At 41.9% G+C, this 27,247-nt stretch overlaps 3 protein-coding genes, 1 non-coding gene and 1 pseudogene across 4 annotated transcripts in view; 3 read left to right on the top strand and 2 right to left on the bottom strand.

Moving 5' to 3' along the window:
* LOC141421230 (inhibitor of Bruton tyrosine kinase-like) overlaps positions 1–27,247 on the bottom strand; it is a 1,912,155-nt gene that overhangs the window by 761,240 nt on the left and 1,123,668 nt on the right. The window lies entirely within an intron of this gene.
* Positions 6,380–9,555, top strand: LOC109676124 (granzyme B-like). The gene is made up of 5 exons (XM_020152627.2): positions 6,380–6,538; positions 7,513–7,660; positions 8,125–8,260; positions 8,418–8,675; positions 9,305–9,555. Exons 1-5 carry the CDS (start codon positions 6,484–6,486, stop codon positions 9,446–9,448), a joined length of 741 nt encoding a protein of 246 aa, XP_020008216.2. The 5' UTR covers positions 6,380–6,483; the 3' UTR covers positions 9,449–9,555.
* On the top strand, positions 15,028–17,196 carry LOC109676123 (granzyme H-like; annotated as a pseudogene).
* Positions 17,493–17,575, bottom strand: LOC141422098 (small nucleolar RNA SNORD55/SNORD39). The gene has a single exon (XR_012446750.1). It is a non-coding gene; the product is annotated as a small nucleolar RNA SNORD55/SNORD39 (small nucleolar RNA).
* LOC109676125 (cathepsin G-like) lies at positions 23,915–26,737 on the top strand. The gene is made up of 5 exons (XM_020152628.2): positions 23,915–24,065; positions 24,807–24,954; positions 25,369–25,504; positions 25,710–25,964; positions 26,448–26,737. The coding sequence occupies exons 1-5, from the start codon at positions 24,011–24,013 to the stop codon at positions 26,679–26,681; spliced, it is 828 nt and encodes a 275-aa protein (XP_020008217.1). The 5' UTR covers positions 23,915–24,010; the 3' UTR covers positions 26,682–26,737.

Consider the following 27,247-nt stretch of genomic DNA (forward strand, 5'->3'; position numbering starts at 1 on the left):
AAACTGTGGTATAAATACACAAAATAGTATTCTTCAGCCATAGAGAAGAATAAAACCATGCCATTCACAAGAGAGTGGATGGAACTAGAGATTATTGTGCTAAGCAAAATAAGTCATTCCCACAGCGACAAGTATCACATGCTTTCTCTCATGTAGAATCTAAGAAAAAACATGAAAGTAAAGGGGCCGATTAGGGAATGAGGACGGGAGAAGCAGGAGGAGGGGCCTGGGTAAGAAAGGGTAGTGGTAAGGGTAAATTTAATACTTTTATGCCTTTAGCTATTATCTTAGGCTGCTGATCCATTTTTGGTTCATTGTATTTGGACTGAGGCAGAGGTGTTTACTCATTCTTTTGCATATGGGATTCAGGTTTCTCAGCACCATTCGTTGAAGATGTTAGTCTTACTCCACTGAATACTCATGATTTCCTTGACTACTTTTATGAAAAAGCAATTGGCTAGGATGAGTCTGTGGCATAAGTAGTATAGTACTTGCCTAGCAAGCATCAGGCCCTGAGTTCAAGCTCTGCAAAAAATATCACCTGTCCATAAGTGTTGGATTTATTTCTGGACTCTGGAGTCTGAACTCTATTTTATTAGTCCATATATCTATCCTTATGTCAGCACCACATTCTTTTCATTACTGTCATTTTTAGTGAATTTAAATTAAGAAGAGCAAAATTTTCAACTCTTTCTATTTCAAGTTTTTTCTTTTGATCCCCTTTAAATTCCATGTAAATTTTAAAATTGACTTTTCCATTTTAACAAAGAAAGGCTGTTGACATTTTGGCAGTGGTTATGATGAACCTATAGACCATCTGGAAACTCCTACCGTTTAACATTATGAGGTCTCCCAATCAAGGAATATGGATTGCCTTTCCAGTTAATTGAGGATTCTTTCATTTATTTCAACATTTTTTCAGTTTGCAGGGAAAATTTCATTCACTACCTTGGTTCAATTTAGTCCTAGGTATTTGCTTCTTTTCTGTGATCTCAGAAATGGACTTTTCTTCTTAATTTCCTTTTTGGATCCATTGCTGGTACATAGAAATACATTTCTTGTATTCTGGAAATTGCTGAATTCATTTATTAGGTGTGCTAGGCTTTTGTTTGGATTCCCTGGGATTTTATTTATCACATCATTTATAATTCATTTCTAGTTTGCCCTTTATTTCACTATTTTGCCTAATTGCTTGTCTAGGGATTCTTAATACAGGTTGAATAGTAGTGCACATTTAATGAAAGCAGATATCCTAATTTAGTTCCTGATGTTAGAGGTAGGGAAGAACATTCAGGCTTCCAGCAGTGTGTTTGATGATAGCTTTAGGGTTTTGGTAAACATCCTTTATGATGTTAAGGAATTTCTCTTTTATTCCTAGTATGCTGAGTTTTTTTTTTTTTTTCTGGGAAAAGTGGTTTTTTTTTTTTTTTTTTATTCATATGTGCATACAAGGCTTGGTTCATTTCTCCCCCCTGCCCCCACCCCTTCCCTTACCACCCACTCCGCCCCCTCCCTCCCCCCCAATACCCAGCAGAAACTATTTTGCCCTTGTTTCTAATTTTGTTGTAGAGAGAGTATAAGCAATAATAGGAAGGAACAAGGGTTTTTGCTGGTTGAGATAAGGATAGCTATACAGGGCATTGACTCACATTGATTTCCTATGCGTGGGTGTTACCTGAAGAGAACACCCACAGAGTGGGAGAAAATATTTGCCAACTATACATCAGACTAGGTTAATTCTTTTTGATCTAACCTTTTCTCTAGTACCTGTTCCCCTTTTCCTATTGGCCTCAGTTGCTTTAAGGTATCTGCTTTAGTTTCTCTGTGTTAAGGGCAACAAATGCTACCTAGTTTTTTAGGTGTCTTACCTATCCTCACCCCTCCCTTGTGTGCTCTCACTTCTATCATGTGCTCATAGTCCAATCCCCTTGTTGTGTTTGCCCTTGATCTAATGTCCACATATGAGGGAGAACATACGATTTTTGGTCTTTTGGGCCAGGCTAACCTCACTCAGAATGATGTTCTCCAATTCCATCCATTTACCAGCGAATGATAACATTTTGTTCTTCTTCATGGCTGGTATGCTGAGTTTTTAAACACTTTGAATTTTGTCAAATGGTGTTTTTGCATCTATTGACATGATCATATGGTTTTGTCCTTTCATTCTATTAATATGGCCCATTATGTGTTTTCCCTTATGTTGGGTGACCCCCTTTATTCCTGGGATGATATCACTTAAGTCATAGAGGTATAAACTTTTCATTAGGCTGTCACATTTGATTTGATTGACTTTTGCTAGAATTTTTACACTTATATTGTTAAAATCTGTTGGTCTGTATTTTCTTTTCTTTTGATGTCATATCTGGCTTTTGAATCAAATAATTGCTGGCCTCGTAGAATGTGTTAGGAAGTCGTCCCTCTTCTTTTTAAAAGAAGTGTTTGATGTTAATTCTTACTGGTGGAGCTATCTGATCCTAAGATCATCATTATTGGGAGATTTTTGATTGCTGTTTTAACCTCTCTAATGTATAGGTCTGCTCCTTTTTCTATTTGTTCTTGACTCAGTTTGGTAATTTTTATGTTTCTAGGAATTTGCTCATTTCATTTGGATTATCGAATTAGTTGTGGAAATGTTGATAGTATTATTTAATAATCCTTTTCATTTTCTTAAGGTTGTCTCTGTCTACTTTTCTTTTGTCAATTTTTATTAGTATATATTAATTGAGCAAAAATAGTTAGATTCATTACATCTCAATACATATATAAATATACTTGGAATGGATTCATAACTCTATTACATTTGTCATCCCCCTTCTCCTCTACATGTTTCTAACAGTCCCTCTTTTACATTCCTGTCCTTTTCCAGCCCTCAACCTTTACAAGAGGGAACACATGCAATACTTGTCCTGGTGACAACAGCTTGTTTGCCTTGATAAGATCTTCTTCAAGGTTCTGCCACTTTCCTGTAAATTATGTGAATTTCTTCTTTGTTATAACTGAATAAATCTCTTTTGTGTATATAAGTCACATTTTATTTATCCATTCATGTACTGATGGGCACCTAGGTTGATTCCATGGCTTGGCTATTGTGAATAGTGCTACAGTAAACATGGGTGTGCATGTATCTCTATATTAAGTTGAGTTTGATCCTTTCAGGTTTTTATCCAGAAGTGGTATAGTAGGATCATATAGTAGTTCCAATTTTGATTTTTTGAGGACTCTCCATGCTAATTTCCATTGTGGCTGCACTAATTTACATTCCACCAAAAACATAAAAGGGCTCCTTTTTCCTCACATCATCACCAACATTTGTTTTTTTGTTTTCATGGGGGGGTGAAATAGAATCCAAATGTAGTTTTTATTTGCATTTCCCTTGAGGCTAAAATGTTGAACATTTTTCATGTCCTTATTGACCATTTGAATTTCTTCATTTAAGAACTGGTTGTTCAGTTCTTTTTCTCATTTATTGATTGGAATAATTGTTCTTTTTGGTGTTTCACTTTTTTAGTTCTTTATGTATTCTGAATAGTAATCCCTGTCCAATGAATAGATGGCAAAGATTTTCTCCCCTTCTGTAAGCTGTCTCTTCAAAGTCAATTGTATTATTTCCTGAGCTACTGTAGTCCTTTTCAGAATTCAAAAAGTCATTGCCTATGCCTTTATCTTGAAGGGTTTTCCCCACGTTTCCCTCTAGTAGTTTCAAAGTTTCTTACATGAAGGTCTTTGATCCCCTTTGAGTTCATTTTTATACAGGGTGAGAAACTGGGTTATGTTTCAATCTTCTACTTGCTCATATCCAGTTTTCCCAGCACTACTTGTTAAACAAACTCTCTTTTCTCCATTGATGTTTTTGGCACCTTTGTGAAGAATTAGATGGTGTAGCTGTATGACTTTATTTCTGGGTCTTCTTTTCTATTCATTTGTCCTATGCATCTCTTTTTGTGTGCTTCTATCATGCTGCTTTAACTGTTATGACTCTGTCATGTGGTTTGAAGTCAGATACTGTGATACTTCCAGTATAGCTCTTTTTACCCAGGATTGCTTTTTCTATTCAGGGTCTTTTGGGTTTCCTTATTAATTTTGGAGTTGCTTTTCCACTTCTGTGAAAACTGTCATTGAAATTTGGATGGGAATTGCATTTAATCTTTATGAGTTTTGGTAATATGGACAATGTCAATTCTGCTGATTCACAAACATGGGATGTCTTACCGTCTCCTGGTGTCTTCTTTAAGTTCCTTCTTTAGTATTGCATAGTTTTCATTGTAGAATTTGCCACTGACTTTTGTATATTGATTTTGTCTCCTGCTACTTTACTGAAAGTGTTTATAGAATCTAAGAGTTATCTGATGGAGTCTTTAGGGTCTATTAAGTATAGGATCATATCACGTGTAAATAAGGAAAATTTGACTTCTTCCTTTCCTATTTGTATTCTTTTTTGCTTCTTTCCTTTGCCTTATTGCTCTGGCTAAGGTTTCAATAACTAAATTGAATAAGAATGGTGAGAATGAACACTCTTTTCTTGCTCCTGAACCTAAACGCGATCAGCTTTTCCACGTTCAGTGTAATGCTGGGTAAAAGTCCATCATATGTAGTTTTTATTATGCTGAGTCACGGTCCTTATATTCCTAATTTCTTCAAAGGTTTTATCATGAAAAGATGTTCAATTTTTTCAATGATTTTCTGCATATATGGAAATGATTGTGTGATCTTTTTGTCCATATAATTTAATAGTTACACTGTGTTCTGGGGAGCTGAAATTTTTTGAATTACAGAGAGGTAGTGGTTGTACTTTTCTTTAATTTTTGAGACAGGCTCTCACTATGTATCCCAGGGTAGCCTCAAACTCAGGATCCTCCCACCATGAATTCCTGAGTGCTGGGATTACAGGCAGGCACTACCACCCACACTGTGATTGCACATTTTGAATGCACTTTGTAACAGTTAAAGGCATGTTATGTAAATTTTACCTCAGTTTTTAAAAGTGGGTCATAATCCTATGCTTAGTATTAAATCATACCTGCAAATATTAACTGTGGTACATACTATACTACTGTAATAATTTCATAGTCCTCTCCTGTTGCTTCTGCAGTGAGCTCAAGTGTTGCAAGCATCTGCTTAAAACTCCCTGTGTCACTGATGGTCTCCATGCGGCCCATTTCTCTCGGCAGTAAGTTGCATATTGCAATATAAAGTTTCTCTCAGTGCTTGTGTATTTTACCAGATGCATGCATATAACATAAGTTATCAATGGTTTATGGCATGGGTAAGTCTTTTGGTCAACAGCAAGCTATTCAAATTTAACTTCTGGAGGACTTAAAAATTATACTTGGATTTTTCAATGGCACAGGGCTGGGTAGGAAATCCCATGATTTCTATGGTCAAGTGTATTTAGTTGTTCTTTTGTAAGTAGAGATTGTTTAGAAAAAATCTTTCACTTCCATTCTAGAAGGAGCATCAAGCAATCTTTAGTGTGCTGAGCCTGCTGTCAGAAATGTGGCTCTCTAGACAGGATGCAAGAATGCTGAAAGACAATTGTTGAGCTTTGGCTGCCTGGCATACTTTCTCATGTCAAATGATATCAGCAATTTAGTGACTTGACTATGCTTTGGGAAACCAGCCATTTCCCATCCTTAGTTCAAGGGTTTTGTGCAAGGCAAGACACTGGCATTTCCAAAGAAGTGTGTGTGACCTAGCTTAAGCCAATCTGTAGATTCAACTCATAGGGCCAGCAGCAATTCATTAATTTAGGCCAATAAATGTCAAGTGTAGGACTTTTGTTAACAACATTGAAAAGAGAGGTGGACTCTGTCATACTGGACACTTGTACTTAAATAAGAGATATATAAAATTCCCTTGGAAGGAAGCTGGGTGATAAATGGGTTGCCAGGCAGGTTTAGTAGATGAAGATCATGCTTTGTTACTGCCTTGCACATCTCTGCACCATGACCCTCCCCAACCTGAACTCTGGTAACTGGTTTTTCTTTCTCCCACACCTAATGTTCAGCTGTCTAAGAGGAGACACATCTCAGTCATGCTTAGTCTTGGCACAAGAGATGGCATTTCTACTTCTGTTACAGAAACTGTCCTGATGAACTTAGCACCATGGCATGGAAGACTCTGATATCTATCACTGAGAACTCAAGTTTCTGGAGATCCAGGACCTCTACTGGTCAATACCATGTCCCACAGAGCACACCTTGTACCCTTTTGTTCCTCTCTCAGCTGGGACAGGAGGTTCTCTCTGAGTCATCAGCTGTGGGTACTGAGGTGGTCACTGCATGAGTCTCACACAATTACACAGAAGACATCATCCGGCAAATGCAGTGCGGGTGGGTAGATTTCATCGAAAGCCTTCTATGATAATTCACCATAAAACCAAAGGAAAACCGTGGTCACTTAGCCCACTTCCCCTCCATCCTCCGGTTGGGGCTAAAAGAGAGCAAGAACAAGGCTCCAGAAGACCTAAGCAGCCTTCCTGGGAAGATGCAGCTGCTCTTGCTCCTGTTGGCCTTCTTTCTGCCACCCATGGCAAAGGCAGGTGAGTGAGCACCCCACCCTCAGAGGCCCAATCCCATCCCTCAGCCAGCACAGAACTCCTGTCCCTGCTGTACACCCCTAATCATCTACCCAAATGTGATACTGGACAGCAGGAGTAGGAGGGCAGAGACTCAAGAAGAGACAGTTGATAACCCCCCAATCCTCACCCTTCTCATCTCAAAACTGGACTTTCCCAGAAGGACACAGTAGGTAGTGGGAATCTGGAAGAGAGAAAATATTAAGATACTGGAGAGGAAAAAGGTATCTGACTCCGGGTCTGGGATGAGACATGTGCTCCCCTCTTCTACTGCTTAGCAGACAACTCCAGAGCTCAGCGACCCCAGTATTGGTGAATCACTGTCCCCAGGGCACTGTTTTATCTTTGCCAGTCCCAACCCACTTGGTTCCTCTCTCCAACCCTGTCTTCTTCCCAGGCATTTGGTAGATCACCTATTTTCAAGTAGAATCCATTTGGCAGGCCCCAACAACTCTGTTTTCCTGAGTCCGACCTGCACAGCACTCTAAACCCTCGATCAGAGACTACCTGGAGTCATCCCCATGAAGCCTCTGCACATTTACTGGGTACCACTACATGTCAGGCTTCGGGAAACTGGATGTAATGACATCTATGTTTAAATTGAATTCCTGGAAACTAGAAAGCAGCAACATTCTAGATACAGAACTCAGGAGTGTCTTAGAAACTTACTAGAAACAAAAAAGTCAGCAGAGGAATCTTGTGGAATTCATTGTCCACAGAGAGCTATGCTCACCTCCAACTATGCTTGGAAGAAATATTTATATACCAAGACCTGCTTTTCTCTCATTTTCCAGAGGGGGAAATTGAGTCCTCTTCCCTAACTCCTTCCCAATTCCAGGCCATTCAAAGTTCCCAAACTCCCAGCAGGTTTGGCCACCAAGCAAAACCCAACTGGTGCACCCCATGTGTGCCAACAAGCCAACAGACTTTTTTTTCAGGGGAGATCATCGGGGGACATAAGGCCAAGCCCCACTCCCGCCCCTACATGGCCTATCTTCAAAGATTGGATAATGGTTTTTGGAAGATGTGTGGTGGCTTCCTGATACAGGAGGACTTTGTGATGACAGCTGCTCACTGTTCAGGGAGGTAAGGAGCAGGAGACAGCCCAACCTCCTGGGAACACTCCACAGAGACACCAGTTTCCTCCCAAGGAGCAACTTGGGCTTCTAGGAACATATGTGCAGAATAAGATAGGGGACCAGCCAAGCCTCGTTGGAAAGATAGGCACATTGGTCCCATAGGCATTGCTGAGTGGTTAAGGAGGCTGTAATTTTATTTAGACCTAGGTTGGCATTGCAATGAAAACTAAAGCAATTTCATATGTTTCCCTGGGACTAACTGACTCCAGAGAACCTCTGACATAGTCCCTGATGGCTCCAGAATTTTACCTCAATAGCTAGGAAGCAGAGGGTACAGTCACTCCTGTCTCCTCATTTTCCCTCAGTTGCAGCCCCACCTCACCAGGCTGTAGCCTGCTCTTCATATCTTCTGAGCTGTGTTCCCTCTAACTCCCCACTTCCCTCCCCAAACACACACTGCTCTCTGTGCAGCTCAATAACAGTCACCCTGGGCGCCCACAACATCAAGGAACAGGAAAAGACCCAGGAGGTCATCCCTGTGAAAAGAGCCATCCCCCACCCAGACTTTAATCATGAAGTCAAATCAAACGACATCATGTTATTGCAGGTAAGGCACACCTTCCAGCTGCCCTTGCCATCCTTGGTGCAGGGTCTGCCCCTCCCTCTGGGACCCTGCTCTTCCCTCTTTTCCATCCTGACTAACACAGATATCCAGGCTCAGAGGCCATTGGCTGAACTTAACTCTCTCAATCTTTTCCCATCAGCTGGAGAGAAAGGTCAAGCTGACTCCAGCTGTGCAGCTCCTCAGGCTGCCCAGAGTCACTTCCCAGGTGAAGCCAGGGACAGTGTGCAGTGTGGCCGGATGGGGGTGGATGACCCCAACAGGCAAACCTTCAGACAAACTGCGGGAGGTGCAGCTGAAAGTGATGGAGGACCAAGTGTGCAAGACCAGCTTTACTAATTACAACAGTACTTATGCTATGTGCGCGGGAGACCCAAAGATAAGACGTGCTTCCTTTCACGTGAGTTGAGCATCTGCCTCTTTTGGTTCTGGGGAGAGGATTTGGAGAAAAGACAGAACCCTGAGACCCAAGCATCATGGGACTCTTTTGCCCACCAAGCTGTGATTTCTCCCTCAGACTACCTGGGGTAGGAAAAAACTAGGACCCTTGCCACTTACCAAGGGGTCTCTGTCAAATACCATTCCATAGAACCATGAGTCTGTAACATGCCACCCGAGTTCAGATGACAGGCTTTAGAAAACTGTGCTCTCTGAGTGTGCAGAAATTATAGCCAGGTGGCTCTTCACAGATAGCACCTACCCTTGTCACTGGGTTCATTCTCCATGTTCAATATCAGTCCCACTCACCTGTCTTGTTGTCCTGGAAACAATTGAGCCACACACCTTTTTAGGGGAGAAAATCTCAGAACCTGGCAGAGAGGATAGAGGCTGGTCCACAGGTGAGGTGAACAAGCAAAAATGTACCTGGTGGACAGAGCATGGCAGCTGTGGGTCCCCAGGGTGCTCTGCCTTCTGATATCCCCCAAGAAGGCTGTTCAAGTCATCCTTCTCTAAGAGAGAGCAAAGGATAGCATGGAGGACAGGGCCAGGTGGAGCAATGACTCATTCCTCCTCTCTCTCTGTTCACAGGGGGATTCTGGAGGCCCCCTGGTGTGCCACAATGTAGCCCAGGGCATTGTCTCCTATGGACCCATAGATAGGACAGCTCCACAAGTCTTCACCAAGGTCTCACATTTCCTACAATGGATAGAGAACACCATGAACCACCGCTAACTACAGGACGCAGACTTAACATCCTCTTTGACTCTCTTTCCTGGAACTAGGTCCAGGGAAGATGGGAAGTGCCAAAGCTGAATAAATGTCCTTATGCTCTGTGAGAAGACTGGTTTCATGTTTATTGTTTATTCCTTGAATTTTATTCATGGTGACCAACTCTGTGCTAGGCAGACCAATGACACAATTCTGCTGTTTTCTGCATTCTCTATTTCCTTCTCCCCTCCCCACCTCCTAAAGCCCTATTCAAAGCTATTACCCAGCTCCTCCTTATCTGCTCTGCTCTCTCCAGGGCCTGCCCTTCTGACAGGACTGAAGCTGAGTACCATCAAGAGAAACTTGGACGGCTCTTGTCCTGGTGCTCAGGGTGGATTTCTTACCTGCTCTGTGTAATGAAGTAGAGGAGAAGTTAATAACACCATTGATCATAGTGGCCAAGCAAACATATCTGAGTTTACTGCTTGGAGACATAGCCCCACCACACTGGGCAGGGGACGGGCCTTCCTAAGTGGGACATTTCCTTGTAGTAAAGAGGAAGAGTGGGATGGAGATTCCTTGAATAGCTCCTCATTCTCATCAGGAATTAGTTCCCTTTCCCATCCTCCTCTGAAATCAGGGCCATGCTTGGCCTCCAGCCTCCCCAGTACCTCTCTTGCTCCATCCCTATTCAGGGTTCTCAAAATCTGCCAACCCCTGTCCTCTCTAGACCATGCTGATCTGAGCATGTCCCTTTCTTTCATCCCCCAACCTATGCCACCCACAGCTCCCTGTGGTTCCATCAGGGGCCCACCAGTAGAGTGCCTGCCCTGCTCAAGCTCTAAGAGAGAATGACCTCTGAGGACCAGGCCAGTGCTGCCACCATACAGGACTTATGGAGGTTGATGCTGGCAGGGTCTCTCTCCAGCACAGTGGACCCCATCTTTCACTTAGCCAGCCAGGACTACTCCCCACATTGAGCTCAGTTCCCTCCAATACACTCAGGGTCCATGGCCACCTGGTCCCTCAGAGCCTGATCCCCTTCAGCCTGTCTCTCCTAGCCACTGCTGGACTCTAGGCTAAGTCTCCCTGTTGCTCACGAAAGTGATATCAGTGTTTCAAGTTCAAAAGAGCAGAAAGCACAACTTTTTCATCACTCAGGAAACACATACTCATTGAGCAGTTACTGAGTGTCATGAACATTTTAAAAAGCAAATTCCCCTATCAAATGACAGCTTTAAATTGTTTGAAAGTTCTTTAATTGCATATATTTATGGCATACAAAATGATATTGTTATGTATGCTTGCAATGTGGAATGATTAAACTAAGCTAGTTAATCACCTCATTTTTGTAGTAAGAACATTTGAAATTTATTCTCTTAACATTTTTTAAATATACAATATATTATAAATTATAGTCAGCATTCTATGATGCATTCTATCTCAGAAAACGTATTCCTCCTGTCTAACTGAAGTTTTGTACACTTTGATCAACATTTCCCAGTTCTCCCTAACTCTCCAGTCTTGGAAACCATTACCCTACTCTCTGAGTCTACAGGTTCAATAGTTTAGGTTGTATGAGAAATCGTGCAGTAGTGTCCATCTGTGCCAGGTTGGTTTTGCTTAGCATAATATACTCCAGGTTGATCGATATTGTTCCCAGTGACAGGAATTCATTTTTTATGGCTGATTTTATTACAATGTTACAGTATGCCACGTTTTCTTTATCCACCATTCATTGATAGACACAAGCTTTTACCTGGCTATGATGAATAGTGCTACAAAGAACAAATGATCTCTTTTGCAGATAAATGTTGCAGTTATTTCTTCAACATTATGATATTAAATACTTTGAGTATTTACCGAGAAGTGGGATTGCGGGACTATATGGTGGTCCTAGTTTTAGTTTTTCAAAGAATCTTCATTCAGTTTTTCATAACTATACAAAATGAAATTCTCACCAACCATGTACAAGGGTTCCTTCTTCTCTACATTGCCACCAACAGTTGCTATCTTTCATCTTTTTGATAATAAGCATTCAGCTGGTGGAAGGTGATATCTTACTGTGGTTTTAGTTCACATATTTCTGATGATTAGTGACGTGGTTGTCTTCTTCTTTCTTGTGGTACAGGTGTTTGAACTCAGATCCTCATATTTGCTAGGCAGGAGCTCTGTCCCTTGAGCCACACCCCCAGCACTTTTGGCTTTAGTTATTTTTCAGATGAGGTTTTGCATTTTTGCCCTGGGGCTGGCCTCACACTATGATTCTCCTTTTAGCCACCATGCCAGGCTTATTGGTTGAGTTGGAGCCTCATTATTGCCCCAGCTGGCCTCAAACCATGATCCTTTCTATCTTTGCCTCTCAAGTAGCAGGTGTGAGCCACAGTGCCCAGCTGTGTCTTCTTTTAAGAAAATCTTTGGCTCATTAAAAAAGGTTTATTCATTTTCTTGTTACTAGGATGTTCACATTCCAGAGATTGTGCATATTATCCTTATCAAATGTAGCTTTCAAACATTTTGTCCCAATTCATACACTGTTTCTTCACTCTGTTGTTTCCTTCTCTGTGTAAAAGATTTTTAGCTTGATGAGATCCTATTTATCTAATTTTAATTTTTATATCTGAGTTTTTGGGATAAAATCCAAGCTTATGTCTGAGACAAATGTAGCTTTCCCCCTAGGTTTTTTCTACCCACTATACAGTTTTAGATTTTACATTTAAATCTTTAATCCATTTTAGTTGATTTTTGCACATGGATGAGATAAGGTCCAATTGTATTCTTCTGCATTTGGATATCCAGTTGAAGAGCTTGTCCTCTTCTAATATATGTTCTTGCAAACTTTGTTGAAAATCTCTTGACTATAAATGCATGGTTTCATTTCTGGAATATCCATCTATTCAAATGGTTGTTGTGTTTCTTTTCTTCCAGCAACATGTTTTAATTACTATGGAATATTAATATAGCTTGAAATAGATAGCATGATACCTCTAGTTTTAAATTTTCCTGAATATCCAGTGCAGTCTTGGCAAAAAAGTACAAAACTATGAATGGATAAAGATATATATGTGTGTGTGTGTATATATATATATATATATATATATATATATATATATATAAAATGAAATATTACCCAGCCATAAAGAGTGAAATTATGTAATTTGCAGGAAAATGGGTGGAACTGGAAATATTATGCTTAGCAAAATAAACCATGCACAAAAAGCCAAATATTGCATATTCTCACTATTTGTGGAACCGAGACCTAAAGTGCTGATAATGGTGATGGTGATGATGGGACATGAGTGTATATGGGGGACTGTCTGGGAGGGGAGAGTCCCAGGAAGGAGGAGAGGGAAAGGAAAGGACACTGAGGGATAAAGAGGATGAAAGTACAGCACATACATACATATGCAGCTCATGTAATTAAACCACCAAACACTGTTTGAAAAAGAGGGAAGGAAGGAGGGAAATGGAAATATAATAGAGGGGATGAACTTGCCAAAGCTACACTGTGTGTATATATGGAATTACCACAATAAAATCCCCTCATATTATTAGCATATGCTAATTCAAAAATAAAACTAAAATTATAAATAAATTTTTAAAAGGAAAAAAAAGGTAGAAGTGACATAATACCTTTTTTCAAGAAATTCTACACAGAGTGATAGTAACTAAACCAGAATGGTACTGGATATAAAACAGACACATAGACTAAATGAATGTAATAGAAATTCCAGAAATAAATCCATACATCCACAGCCAGCTGATTGTTGACAAAGATGTCAAAAACATACATTGCAGAAAGGACAGTCTTTTCAGAAAACCATAACAACAGGGCTCAGGTGTCTCTGAATGATAAAATGCTTTCCAAGCATGTGTAAGGCCCTGGGTTTGATTCCCAGCACCACAAAAATCAAAAAGAAAAACCTTAACAACAACAAAAATAATCTGATCAAAAGATAGAAAAATGATCTGAATACAACTTCTGAAAAGAAGGAAAATCAAATGGCCATCAAGTATATGAAAAGGTTACTCTATCATTAGCTATCAGGGAGAAGCAAATAAAAAACACAATGAGACACCATCTCACCCCAGTTAGAATGTACTGTCAAAAAACTAACATAGAGTGGTGAGGAGCCCTTGCACACTGTTGGTGAGAATGTAAATCACTTCAGCCATTATGGAGAACAGTGTGGAGATGCCTCAAAAAACTGAAAATAGATTTATCATATGATCCAGTTATGCTACTTCTTGGTATATAACCAAAGGAAATCAGATCAGAATACCAAAGTTATACTTGCACATCCGTGTTTTAGGTGTATACAATAGCAAAGATATAGAACCAACCTCAGGCCTATCAACTACTGAATGGATAAACAAAATGTGATTTTATATATACATACATATAATAAAACATTTTATATTATATATCTAATGAAATATTATTCAGCCTTAAAAGAGAATGAAATCCTGTCATTAGCAGCAAAATGGACAGAACTGAAAGACATTTTGTTAAGTGAAAGGAGCCAGACACAGAAAGAAAAGAAGTGTCTAGTCTTTCTCTTACATGGAAGCTAAAGAAAGTTGTCCTGAAGGTAGAACAGTGGTTACTAGATATTGGAAAGTGTTGGGGGATAGATAAAGGGAGCTTGAATTGATTAGCACATGCTCTGTACATGGGTGAAAATATCACACTGAAGCCATTAATATGTACAATTAATACATGTTAATTTAAAATTAAACAGGTATTTGTTTTGTTTTTATGGCTTTTTTTCTTTGCACCAGATACTCTTCTAAGCCCTTTAGTTTTTAACAATTTTTTAGTATATAATAATTCTTAGGGGTTTCATTATGACATTTCCACATGTGCACTCAGTATACCTCCCTTTGGTTCACCCCCTCCATTATTCTCCCTCTTCTCCCACCCTCTTCTTAAAATGACGTCCACAGGTTTCAATGTTCCATATTCATACATGTGTGTGTCCTTTCCCCTCCCCCTCCCACCAGTGCCTCCCTTAGCATGACCTGTTTTACGTCCTGTCCTTCCTTGTTTAATTATCTGTTCTTTGTTTAGGGGGATTTTGCCTTGCTATTTATCTGTAAATATATTGCACTTTCATCAGTCCAACCCCCTCTACTACTCTTCTTTATTCTTTTCCCCCTACCCTGTATTGTTCAACAGGTTTTACTGCATTTCAGTGTGTCTTATTCCCACATAGACATAATGTACTTCAATATTATTCTCCCTATCATTCTTTTCTTCTGAACTCAGGAATTATCTGAACCATAGCTCCCATCCCAAGCCCAGGCTTCTAAATGTAATGCAGCCTGGTGATGAACAAGGACAGACAAGGGAGGCTGTTCCCCAGAAGGCTTAGGAGGTTCTTGCATCTCCTCAGACATTACTTCAGCACTTGGAGACTGGGGTGTCCTTAGAAAGATTAAGCAGATGATGTGATGCTACAAAGGATGAACAACTAAATCCCTCACTCCAACCCAGAAAAGGGAAACTCAGACCACAATAGGGTCACTGGAACCTATTTTGGAACTCCTTGCATTAGTCAGTGTCCTCCATCCCTCAGTCCTGCTGAGGAAAGAGGCCCAGCATGCAACCAACCTCAGGGATGGTAAGATGACTGCATCCAACTTTTCTGTTGCCTCGACTCCATCTTTGCCTTTGCCTAGTTCGCTTGTCCACTTCTTTTCACCTTTCCAATGCCCCAAGCTGTATCTCTGTCTCTGGCAGTCCCCTCCTCCATCATCCTTATGGCCTTCAATCCCATCAGCACCAAGCCCCAACCAAATGCTAATTGGAGGTCATTCATTCATATAGAAAAAAGAAAAATGTACTGAGTACCCAAATGTGTCAGGCACGAGAACAGGGGAATTTTTGAAAATCCAACTCCATATTCTCATGGGTAAATTAACAGAAAATAAAACCAATCAGAGTGTTGGGGAGACTCAGAGAGCTTGGGGAGACTCACTATGAAAAAAAAGAGCAAGACATGCTGTACAGGATCCTCAGGGTTATACCATCGTGAAGCGTGTAAAGCAGGAGGTGGAGGAAAAGCACAGTCCACAGTCACCCCGCACACCAGCATTTCTTTCAGACATCATCGGGGGGCATGAGGCCATGCCCCACCCCCACCACTATGTGGCATTTGTGCAGTTTCAAATTGGGGAGAGTAAGCACAGGTGCGGTGGCATCCTGGTGCTAGAGGACTTTGTGCTGACAGCTGCTCATTGCTGGGGAAGGTGAGAAGCTCAGACAACCCGTACTTCCTGAGACCCCCAACAGGGACCCTGTCCTCTAGAGGGAGTATAGTCTTCAGGAACTCCCAGGATTGTGATAACACAAGCCCAAGAGAGCATATCAGAAAGCAGGACTGGGAAAATGAAAGTATATGAATTAGGATGGGTAAGTTTTGGTGTCAGAGCAAGCAGCACAGTAACATAGAAAGTGACCACATTGGCCAATTAAAGCCATGGTGGAAGAGACAAACATGCAGTAAGGGTCAAAACGCCAACTGGAGCAATTTCATAACATTGCCTAAAAGTAGTAGGGAGCCCCCAGAAGTCCTCCAGAAACAGAGAATACAGTCACTCTTGTCCGCTCACTTTCCCATCAGGTTCAGCCCATCCTGCCAGGCTGTAGCCTGCTCTTCACTTTCTATACTGTCTCCCCTCTGAAACCCAACACACCCACCCCCACCCTCACTCTGCTCTCTGTGCAGCTTTATAAATGTCACCCTGGGTGCCCACAACATCAAAGAACAGGAGAAGACTCAGGAGGTCATCCCTGTGAAAAGAGCCATCTCCCACCGAGACTACAATCCTAAGGATTTCTCCAGGGACATCATGTTACTGCAAGTAAGGGTCACCTCCCTGCTGCCCTTGCTCTCCTTGGTGCAGGAACTTCCTCTCCCCTTTGACCCTGCCCCTTCCCTCCTTTCCATCCTGGCTATCACAGGTGTCCAGTCCCAGAAGGCCACTGGCTGAACTGAACTGTCTTGCTTCTTCCCCACCAGCTGAAAAGCAGCTGTGCAGCTCCTCAGGCTGCCCACAGGCAATTCCCAGGTGAAGCCAGGGACAGTGTGTAGTGTGGCCGGCTAGGGGAAGATGGCCCCAACAGGCACTTTAGCAACTACACTGCAGGAGGTGTAGCTGACCGTGCAGAAGGACAAGGAGTGTGAATCACTCTTCCATAGCTATTTCAACAAGGCCACCAAGACTTGTGTGGGAAACCTAAAGATAATACAGACCAGTTTCCAGGTAGGGTTTTGCACATCAATGCAAATAGGACCCAGGGAAAGAGGAACTTGGGGAAAGTCTGGTCATAGCCTCATGTCCTCAATCCACAACTTGGTCAGCCTGGAGTCCTCAGGAATTCAGTCTTTAGTTCACTCCCTGGGTAGATCAGGAAGCACCAGTCATGCCAAAGCACCATTATCACCAGAGTATCCATGAGGATTGCAGAGAAATGCTTTACCTGGTTTGTGCTGGAAAGAAAAGGGGGGTCAGGCTAGAGCTGAGGGAGGCAGCAAGGCCTGCCCTGGCCCTGATCTTATAGTCACAGTTCCCTAACAGAGGTGGGAGAATGTGACCAGAAGGAGGCCAGCTCAGTACCTTCCCTTTTTGCCCACAGGGAGATTCTGGGAGCCCCCTTGTGTGCAACAGCAAAGCCCACGGCATTTTCTCCTATGGAAAAAAAAGGAGGACCCCTCCAGGAGTCTTCATCAGTCTCCCACTTCCTTCCCTGGATAAAGAGAACATGAAGCACCTCTAACATCAGACGGAAGCTGACCTTCCTTTGTGCCCGGTCATCATTTCTGAGTCAGAGGCAAGAATCCCATGGGGGTAGGCAGTGACGACTGCAATATCATAATAAACAGATCTCTAGTGTGAATGTGGTTGAAGTCCTTTATTCTTCCAATCACTCTCAGTGTGCAACTATGCAGCTCCAAGCAGCCCTCTGCTGTCAGATCTGGATTTTGCTTCCTCTTTTCTCCTGCAGCCACTTCCTCCTCCATAAATTCTATGTTGTAAAATTTCTCAATCACACATAGTTTCTTTTATGCTTATCTCTCCAAAGTTGTCTTCCTCACTGCACAATGGGAGTCTGCAGTGTTATTGAGGTGTTATCATACAGTCAAACACACATCTTTGATACTTAGTCCTCCAAAAATGAATCTCTTTGAGCCTTAGGAATTTCTCAGCATCTCTAAGCCAACTACTTTCATCAGGCCCCAACAATTTGGAGCAGGGCAGTGAAGAGAGGCATATTAACTAACTCTAGGGATCCAGGAAGTCAGGGGCCACTCCATAAGCACTCACTTTCCTGTTTCCAAGGCCTCGATATTTCTGGTGGAGGTTGAGATGGTCCTCACACTCACCCAGATCCTATATCCCTGCCTGCCCTGGGCCCAGTCAACATCCATTCTCTCTGGCAAGCCTTCTTACATCAGTCCCTTTTTTCCTTCCCAGTGCCTCTGGACTCCATCCCCTTTCCCTTCCAGTCTTCCCTAATTTGAAGCAGCTTTTCTCTTGTCTCCCTAACAGAATTCCCAACTCTGTGAGGATTCTCCATTGCTTGTTCCTGTTAAACTTGGGCTGCCAGCCCACCTGATGCTCACACCTCCCACCTGTGTAGGCCTGAGATCCTTGTTCCAGCCCAGAGTCCCCCAGGAGCCCAGGCATCACCTCCTATGGAGTCACTCAGTAGCCTCAGCCTCTTCCTGACCTGGGAACCCAGACTCGCCCTACTGGGGTTATGGTAGCCTATGAGCCCTCCAGCCCCAGGGCTGTTGGGCTGAAGTATCACTTTGCCATAGATTAGCTAACACTTGTTGATCTCTCTCAATCTCTCTCTCTCTCTCTCTCTCTCTCTCTCTCTCTCTCTCTCACCCTCTATCTTTCACTCTCATAGGATCTGTCCCACCTTTGAAAAACTTACACTAATGAGAAATTTCCTCTAAATTCTCCTAGTTCCTCTCCTTCCTTCAGAAAGATAAGTTTGACACAAATCTGTATTTAGAATCAATAAAATATGCTTTGAAAATAACTAAATTCTTTGTATTCTAACAGCATTGTGCACGACATCACATGCATGATCTTCTTTGGTTCCAGAAGAGTGTATGTGGAATTGGAAAAGACTTGGAGATCCTGAGGTCCTAAGATATCCAGTCTATGCTCAGTGGAGTCCATGTCCAGAGGTGTGGGAAGAAAGGAGACACCAGAGAAGACTTAGCTTTGTTAATTTTTCATATAGAAATCATGAACCTTAATCCCCAAAATGCTACAGTTCAAGAGGGAAATAGTTGTGACCCAGGTGACCTCATTTAAGTCCCTCAAACAGCACCACTGGTGCATGATACATGGCAGAACACAATAAATTCACAATAGCTGGCAAACACTGAATCAAGAGAGACCAACATCCAAAAACAAAGCAAGTTTATCAAAACTAATAACAATCCATAGATATGAAAAATCATAATTCAGCACATTGAAAAACAAGGGAAAGGCAAATAGACTTATATTTCTCACATTGTTGTCCCAATGTCCATCTTCCAAGTCTTGCCCTGCAAATCACAGCACATGTGAGAAAGGAACTAACTGCATGCACAGAGGTAAGTCAGTGAACAATAGAGGGTGCAGGGCCAGACAGCGATCACTCAAAATCAATGCAGAGACCAGAGAAGGTCAGTAATGAAGCATTTTACAGAGTCCCAGGGTATAAGCCAGAGGCAGGGGCAGAGTGATCAAGCATTCCGCCACCAAAAGCAAGTAGGCATAGCTTTATAGGACAGTGCCTAATGGGCACTTCCCCCCGACACCAGATAAAAATGCTGAGTGTGAGATGCATTAGGCACTCACAATGATTTCTACATAAGTTTACATATATTTTCCTCTCTTGCTCTAGCAATTTTTGGTTCTAGGACTTTATCCCATGCTTGATGAAGTGTCCCCCAAAAAGGCTCGTGTGAAGGCTTGGTCCCCAGCTGGTGGCACTATTGGGTCATGAGTACCCTAACTTCATCAATAGGTCAATCCATTGATGAGTTAATGTGGAACAGTCTATTAGAAGGTGGTTGGAGGAAGTAGATCACTGGGGGCATGTGTTGAAGGACTTATCTTGTCCCTGGCCCTTTCCTGTCCATTTCTCTGCTTCCTGGCTGCCATAAAGTAAGCATCTCTGCTCCACAGGCCGTGAGGATCTGTAGTGTTCAATAGAACTCTGGTCTTCCACAAAGCCAAGAGGAATTAGACTGGTCACTAATTAGAGGAGCAGCAGAGGGAGGGAGGGGATTCAATCCAGCCACTGCCTGCAGAGAATATTTGCATTGTTGGGGTTTATGAAACCCAGGGAAGAGTCAGAAAACATCTGCTGTTAATGTCCTAACATCCCAAAGGAGAAAAAACTGTAACCAAAGGAAATGTAAGAAAACAGTCAAAAATAGATGTAACCAGCTATGGGTATTGTGAAACATATCACAGCTTACTTGTTCAAATATCACAATTTTCATTAAAGTAGAACATAAAAATATTTTTAAAAAGGTATGTACTTCAATCTATTTCATACATTCTCCTCTCCACCCCATGTTCTCTATGACCCACCCCATGCTGTGACAAACAGAATTTTTAAAAAAAATGTATTGCAAAATATACACACACGAAAAGTCCATAAGACACAAACACACAGTTTAAACAATAATTATAAGGCAAGTGCTACATTTTGTCAAGAAATAAAGCATTCCAGGAATTCCACACTCCAGAAATCCCCCTTATGAATCTCCACCTGGTCAAAAAACCCTTTCTGCCCTCCAATCCCAGAACTAACTATTCTGACTTTGGTAACCATTTTCTTGCCTTTTATTATACATTTCTCATGTATGCATGCATTTCTACTTAATGTAGTTTCTTTCCCTAGTTTTGAACTTTATATAAATAAAATCATGGTAAATGTAGTGCCCTTAGGTTCTTCCCACATGTTTGTAAGACCTATTTGTGTGGCTGCATGAGGCATTAACTTTCACAGTCACAGTATTCTGCTATATTGATGTACCATCATTTGGTTATGCATGTTGCTCTTGGTGACCTTCCAGGTGTCCCCGTGTGGGGCTATCCTAAAAATACTGCTATGAATAACACTGGCATGACCTTCTTGGACATGGATCTGGTGGAAATGTGCTATTAAAGTCTTTTGCCTATTATTTTATTGAATTGCTTGTCTTTTCATCCTGATTTATGGAAGTTCTTTTCATAATTTGAACATGTCTCTTGCTGGTTATATGTGTTACAAGTGTCGTTGCACCCTCTATGAATTATCTTTGTTTCTCTCAATTTTACTATATTGATCCTTTCCCTTATGATAAATACTGGTATATGAGGTATCTAAAATCTTTCTTTATCATTAAGACATTGTTATAGTATATTTTCAAAGATTTATTCACACTAGGACCCATAATAGATTTAGAATGGATATTTAGATATGGTGTGAGATAAGGTCCAAAAAATTTTCTACATTGGAAATATGTGTCACTATAACACACTGTAAAGATTCCTATTTTCTGAATGCCTATTTGGAGACAAAAGAAAAAAATACTCTTTTCTCTACTGTGATAGAATTAAGTATTTATACGTGTATGTGTCAATGTCCATGTGTGTGGCAGGTCTTTACTTCTGGCCCATCAGTCTATGTTTCTGTATTTCGTAAATCTGATAATATCTTCATTACCATAGCTTCATTTACTAAAGCAAGTTCTCTCATCTTATTCAGCAGTGTCCTGGATATTGCTCGCCATTTGTTTTTCTGAACATATTAGAATTAGATAAGTTCAACAAAATGCTTCTCAGGTGCAATAAAGTTATACATCAATTTGAGGAAAACTGACATTTTAATAATATTTAGTCTTTGGATTCATAAATATGGAATCTCTCTACATTTTTTCTTAAATGTCTCTTAATTCAGTTTTATACTTTTCACCAGAGTTATTGCACATATTCTTTTTGATTTATGATTAGTTATTTGACCATGCATATGCCATTTAAATATTAACATTTGTAATTTTTCATTTTCTAACATTATTGATGTGTGTGTATAACTATGATAATTTTTCATTGAATTTTATCTAACAAATTTGTTAACTCTTATTAATTATGGTAACTTACTTGTAGGTTCCTCTGAATTCTCTGTACATTCGATCATCTCTTCAAATCATTACAAATGGTTCTCCTCCTATCCTTATACCTCCCACTTCTATTTCCTGCCTAACTTCACTGGCTAAAACTGCTAGTATAATGTTGAGCAGAATGGATGGGAATGTGTTCCCACACATTCTTGTATTGTTTATCTCTGAAAGACAAAGTTTTCAACACTTCACCATTAAGTATAGTAATTGTTGTGGAATTTTTATGGACAACTTTGATAGCATTAAAAATATTTCTTTTTATTTTTAGTTTGCTAAAAGTGCTTTTTAATGAATGAGGTGAATTTAAGCAAATGTTTGTTTCTTGTTTTTGTTCCAACTGAATAATGTGTTTCTTCTTCATCAATTAATGTGATGCGCTACAGTAATTGGTTTTCAAATGAAAACTATGTGTTGCTTATTTCTTGTGATATATCTTTTTACTTATTGACTGATTTGATTTACGTCAATATTCGGAAATGATACCGGCCTATAATGTTCCTTTCTTATACTGTCTATTGGTTGTGGCATCAAGGTTATGCTAGTCCCGTGAAAGGGATGGGTAGTATCAGTTCTCCAGACAAAATCATATAGCAGTCTTTGAATCTTTCCTAGAGGTTTTTATTTAGTTTGGTTATCAGAACAAAAGTTCATATTGTATGAGTTCAATAGCTTCCCTCAGAGCAAGAGTAGCCCCTCAAATGATCACTCCTGTAACGGGGCAGTTCTTTGAGGCTTTTAAGGTTTTGGGGCCGTTCAAACAGCTTTGTTTCTAATTGCTTCTTGTGGGATGCGAACATGAAGTCTGAGATTACTGTTAATAAAATGCCCTGTGCACATCTTTATTCACATCTTGGGTATTTATTTTTACTTGTCTTTTTTCACATGTGCAGGCTATTTTCTATCTTTTTCTTTTATTTTTCAATTAAACTTTTTTTAAACTAAAACATTGAAAAACAATCACTCAATTAAAATTATCCCAAATTCTAAGGCAGTAATAAAGCTGTCACATTATTTTTACTTTTTCTTCACAATATTTTTCAGATACATGGAGGAATTCCATAGATCATGTATTAAAGAAGGATTGAGCTCTGTGTAGCCCTAAAAATAAGTTAAAAGCTATATATATTTGAATGTCAACTGAGAATCCTAGCTTTAGTAAGATTTTTAAGTGGTCCCATGATACTTCATGAAAGATTGGAAGTTGTTCATCTTCACTTCTGTTACTTTCACAGAAATTACATGGAATTATGATGGCTTCTATGCATACATAGAATCTCCTAAATATTTTTAAGTGTGTTTAATGATCCACTGTGTGACTCTGCAGTGATTACCTGTGCTTTTTTCCCAATGCTGACTATTTGGCTCCAATTCCTTCTGTCTTATAGGTAGCAAAGTAATGAATGTACCTCCTTATGAAGCTATTGCCCCTGAACCGAGAATGGGAACTAGGTTGATTGGCATTCTTATGCTGCCAATGAAATGAGATCTTACATGTTTTCTGGCTAGAGTCTGACAGCTCTCAACAACACCTGGCCACTAATTCTTATCTGCATGCAGGGAACCTTTAAGAACATGAAAACCTTCATCTTGAGTAGGAGCCAGTGAGTAGAAGTCTTCAACTATGTCATAATTTTCAGTGAGAGTTGGTCAGGACTCAAGTGACCTGAGAAAGCAGCTATCAATGTCACGGCCTTGTTTTCCCTTTTTCTTTCTCTGGCAGCACCCTCCACCAACCCAGAGGATGGTGGATCCTCGATCCACCATGATGACTTCTTAGAAAAAAGTGGCAGCAACAGGGATCTCAGCGGAGTGGCCTTGAGCCAAAGGGTGAAGGCAGGCAGGCATCACCTTTCCTCTTCTGCACCCTTGGACTTTTTCCTGGCGAACTCACTCCCATCTCCACCACACCCAGCATCTGTTATTCACCTTGCCTTACTAAAAATATGCTAAAAAGAAATCCAGGGAAATTGCATTCATTCAGACAAACCTTGAAATTTCAAAGGTCTGAAGCTCTAATCTCAGAGGAACAGGAAGTAGGCAGCTGCCATTTTCATGCCTTATTGAGGGTATTGTGGACTTTGGTAGACTGAGGATTTTAGGGCACATTGCTCAAAGGCCTTCTCCTTGTTGTCCCAAGTTCCTACTTCTGCTTTCAGCACTGAATCAGCAGCAGCATGGGAGATCAGGACGTTGGCTTGAATGACTCCCTCTTCTTCCAGATCACTGGCAGTTGGTGGGCAAACCTCCCGGGCAGCCTTGGATGATGAAATCTATCACACTAGGAGGAAAATGGGACTGAATTCTCAAACCCCCTACCCACCCCTTCCTTCCTCTCTCAGGGGCTAAAAGTCTGGCAGGAGGAGACACAAGTAGCAACTGCCTGGGCAGCATTTCAGGAAAGATGCAGGCACTCCTGCTTCTGCTAGCTTTTATCCTACCTCCTGGGGCTGACACAGGTGAGTGATCAATCCCATCCTCAAAGGTCTGGTCTGGAGCCAGACTACCGTAGTATATCCTAACTCTGTAGGTTATTTAAATTCACATTTCTCAGTTTCTTCGTTTATAAAATGAGAAGATTAACACCAAGCTTATGGAGTGGCTAAGAAAGTTAAATTATTTAATGTATATAAGAGCATTGGAATTTGCTTTGATGCATAATAAGTGCTATAAATACACTATATAGATTCTATATAGATTCATTCTATAGCGCATGTGTCAAAACACAGGAGATAAAGACACAGCAATAAATCCCATCAGCTCGTATCTAGATCCTTCAACACCAATCCTGTGCTGCCCGTGAGCTGAATTCAAGGGCTATGGGAAGCTCCCTGTGGAAGAAAGCACAGAGAACTTCAAGGAAAGTTCGTTGGTATACAGAGTATCTTTCTTCAGTACCTGAGACTGATGCTGGTGTTGCCTGGAGCAAGCCTCGTTCTTCCCTTTTGGGGAGGGACAGCATGCTGAGGTCTGAAAAGGGAATGGGTCTCCCTTCAAGTGTGCAGTGTGATTCCTGAGAGCCTCAGAACCCTCTCCCAGCATCTGATGCCTTACAGAACCCAACCCTCACCAACAGCTCCTCCAAACTCCTGCTTCAACTCTCCCACCCTCCCCATCTTCCAGCCTTTCTGTTGCCACCAACCTGGTGCCACACTGCAGAATCTCAAGCACAGAGGTAAGCAACAAATGCTTCCTTCCAGGGAAGATCATTGGAGGCCGAGAGGCCAGGCCTCACTCCCGCCCCTACATGGCATATCTTCAGATCCAGACTCCGGAAGGACTGAGAGTTTGTGGGGGTTTCCTGGTACGAGAAGACTTTGTGATGACCGCAGCTCATTGCTGGGAAAGGTGAGGAACCCAGGAGATTCTCAGGAAGCCAGTAACCAGAAGACCTCCTCAGAGGAGTATCTGAAAGCAATGCTGTAGCAGTCAAAGGGTCAAAAAAGAGACCAGGTAGGCCTGGGAGGAGGGGAGATGAAAAGGAGGCCTTGATTTAAAAAAGAAAAAAAATGTGAACAGAAGGAGATGGGAAACACATACTGGGGCTCAAGCCCATTTCTCAATTTAATCTAGAGGAGCAAATCTTAAGGTCACTGTCCTTTGCCATCTCTGGCTCAGGGCTGCTGAGAAACAGGCAGTGTTGAGACCCACTCTCTCCAGCTGCAGTCTTGCCTAGTCCTCAGCTGTTCATCAGCACTCAGAGTTGCTAGATTGTAGCCCTTGCTGCTCCTACCTCCCTCCAGGCCAATTTTTCCTTTGCAGTTCTATAATCGTCACCCTGGGAGCCCACAATATCCACAGGCAAGAAAGGACCCAGCAACACATCACTGTGCGCAGAGCCATCCGCCACCCTGGTTATGATGAGCAAATCAAACGGAATGACATCATGTTACTGCAGGTACTGCCTGCCTGACCCTCTGGTTGTCCAGCCTAGCTGGCTCCATCTTGGTATGGTAGCTTGGTTATGTTCTGGTATCGTGGAGGAGGAAGCAAGGGAAGGCTCCAGGGTGGTGCTGGGAACATGGAGTAAGTAATATCCTGGCAGTCCCTGAGGGTTGTTGGGGATCGCAGTCGAGTGGGAATGCCTACCCTCTTTCTGACAGCTGAGGAGTAGAGTCAGGAAGAATCGGTTTGTGAGGCCAGTGGCTCTGCCTCAGGCTGGGAAGAGGCTGAGGCCTGGAGCCTTGTGCACAGTGGCTGGCTGGGGCCTGCTCAGCCTCAACAGAAGAACGGATGTGCTCCAGGAGGTGCAGCTAAGAGTGCAGAGGGACCAGGACTGCAGCCATCGCTTCAGTATCTACACTGCCCAGACTCAAATTTGTGTGGGGAGCCCAAGGGAAAGGAAGTCTGCCTTCAGGGTAAGGGCGCGGACATCTACCAATATTTCCTGGGGCAGAGAGCCCTGGGTAGAACTGAGCAGTGGGAACAGACTCCATTCCCACAGCCTTAGCCTAGGGGCCAGATCAGGGCAGGATGTATATGTTTGCCCCATCAATCCCATCTCTAGAAGAATGAGAGGAAGATTCACAACCCATATAAATGCAGCATTTTCCTGGGGAAGGTGGAAGTACCTTGACTCAGACTGAACTGGAGACAGTAACTTCAGCCAGGGGCTGAAGTCAGGAAGGTGAAAAGCCAGAAACTGAAAGATACGGAGGCTGGACTCCAGCCTTTCCCTACCCACAGCCCTCCACCCCCAACACCCACACACACCAGCTTGCCATCCCCTACACACCAGCAACTGACAGTGCTCACCACCTCTGCCTTTGCTGAGAGCCATGGGTTAGGGCAGCAGAAGCATAGAAGCCTGGCTTAGCATCCTTTTCCCTCTCTGCTCACAGGGGGACTCAGGTGGCCCCTTGGTCTGTAACAATGTGGCCCAAGGCATTGTCTCCTATGGAGATAGGAATGGGACCCCTCCAGCAGTCTTCACCAGGATCTCAAGCTTCCTGCCCTGGATAAAGAAAACAATGAGACGCTTCCAACCATGGGATCAGACTGAGACACACACCTGTGTGAAGGACTCTTTTCCTCTGAGGCACAGCCCAGCTCCAGGGGGGTTGCCAGAGCCCTAATAAATGTCTCATCTAGAGTGTAAATATTTATTCATTAAACATCATTTGGCACTGTCTTAGTCTGTTTGAACTGCTATAACAAAATACCACACACTGGGTAGCTTATAAACAACAAGTTTATTTCTCCCAGTTCTAGAGTCTGGGAAGCCCAAAGTCAAGTTACCAGAAAATTCCGTATCCAGTGAGGGCCTTCTTCCTGTTTCAGAGATAGTCTTCCACTTGCTGTGTCCTCATAAGGCAGAAAAGGCAAGAGAGTTCTCTATGTTCTTTTAAAAGGACATCCATCCCACTAAGCAGGGATCCGCCCCCTTGATCTAATCACCTGCCAAGGGCTGCTCTCTAAATACCATCATATGAAGATTAGTTTTCAACATATAAATTTTGAAGGAACACAGACATTCAGTCTATAGCAAGTACACTACAAATGTTCTAGGATTGAGTTGAGTTCCTCCAGGAAAATGGGGCCTCTTCCCCAAGACCAATGAACCACCACACCCTCAGCCTAGGGGTCAGGATGAGATTCTTCCTCCTTTCTTCTGCCCTGTATCCCTTAGTTAACTTTCCCC

The sequence above is a fragment of the Castor canadensis genome, chromosome 3, assembly GCF_047511655.1.
Source record: "Castor canadensis chromosome 3, mCasCan1.hap1v2, whole genome shotgun sequence".
NCBI lineage: Eukaryota > Metazoa > Chordata > Mammalia > Rodentia > Castoridae > Castor > Castor canadensis.

What these genes read in the sequence shown, in the direction of transcription:
- LOC109676124 (XM_020152627.2), top strand. Translation starts at nt 6,484, where the DNA reads ATGCAGCTGCTCTTGCTCCTGTTGGCCTTCTTTCTGCCACCCATGGCA. An exon ending in GCCACCCATGGCAAAGGCAG is followed by an intron (nt 6,539 to 7,512) that starts GTGAGTGAGCAC and finishes CTTTTTTTTCAG; the next exon opens with GGGAGATCATCGGGGGACAT. An exon ending in ACGACATCATGTTATTGCAG is followed by an intron (nt 8,261 to 8,417) that starts GTAAGGCACACC and finishes TTTTCCCATCAG; the next exon opens with CTGGAGAGAAAGGTCAAGCT.
- LOC109676125 (XM_020152628.2), top strand. Translation starts at nt 24,011, where the DNA reads ATGCAGGCACTCCTGCTTCTGCTAGCTTTTATCCTACCTCCTGGGGCT. An exon ending in GCAGCTCATTGCTGGGAAAG is followed by an intron (nt 24,955 to 25,368) that starts GTGAGGAACCCA and finishes TTTCCTTTGCAG; the next exon opens with TTCTATAATCGTCACCCTGG. An exon ending in AAAGGAAGTCTGCCTTCAGG is followed by an intron (nt 25,965 to 26,447) that starts GTAAGGGCGCGG and finishes CTCTGCTCACAG; the next exon opens with GGGGACTCAGGTGGCCCCTT.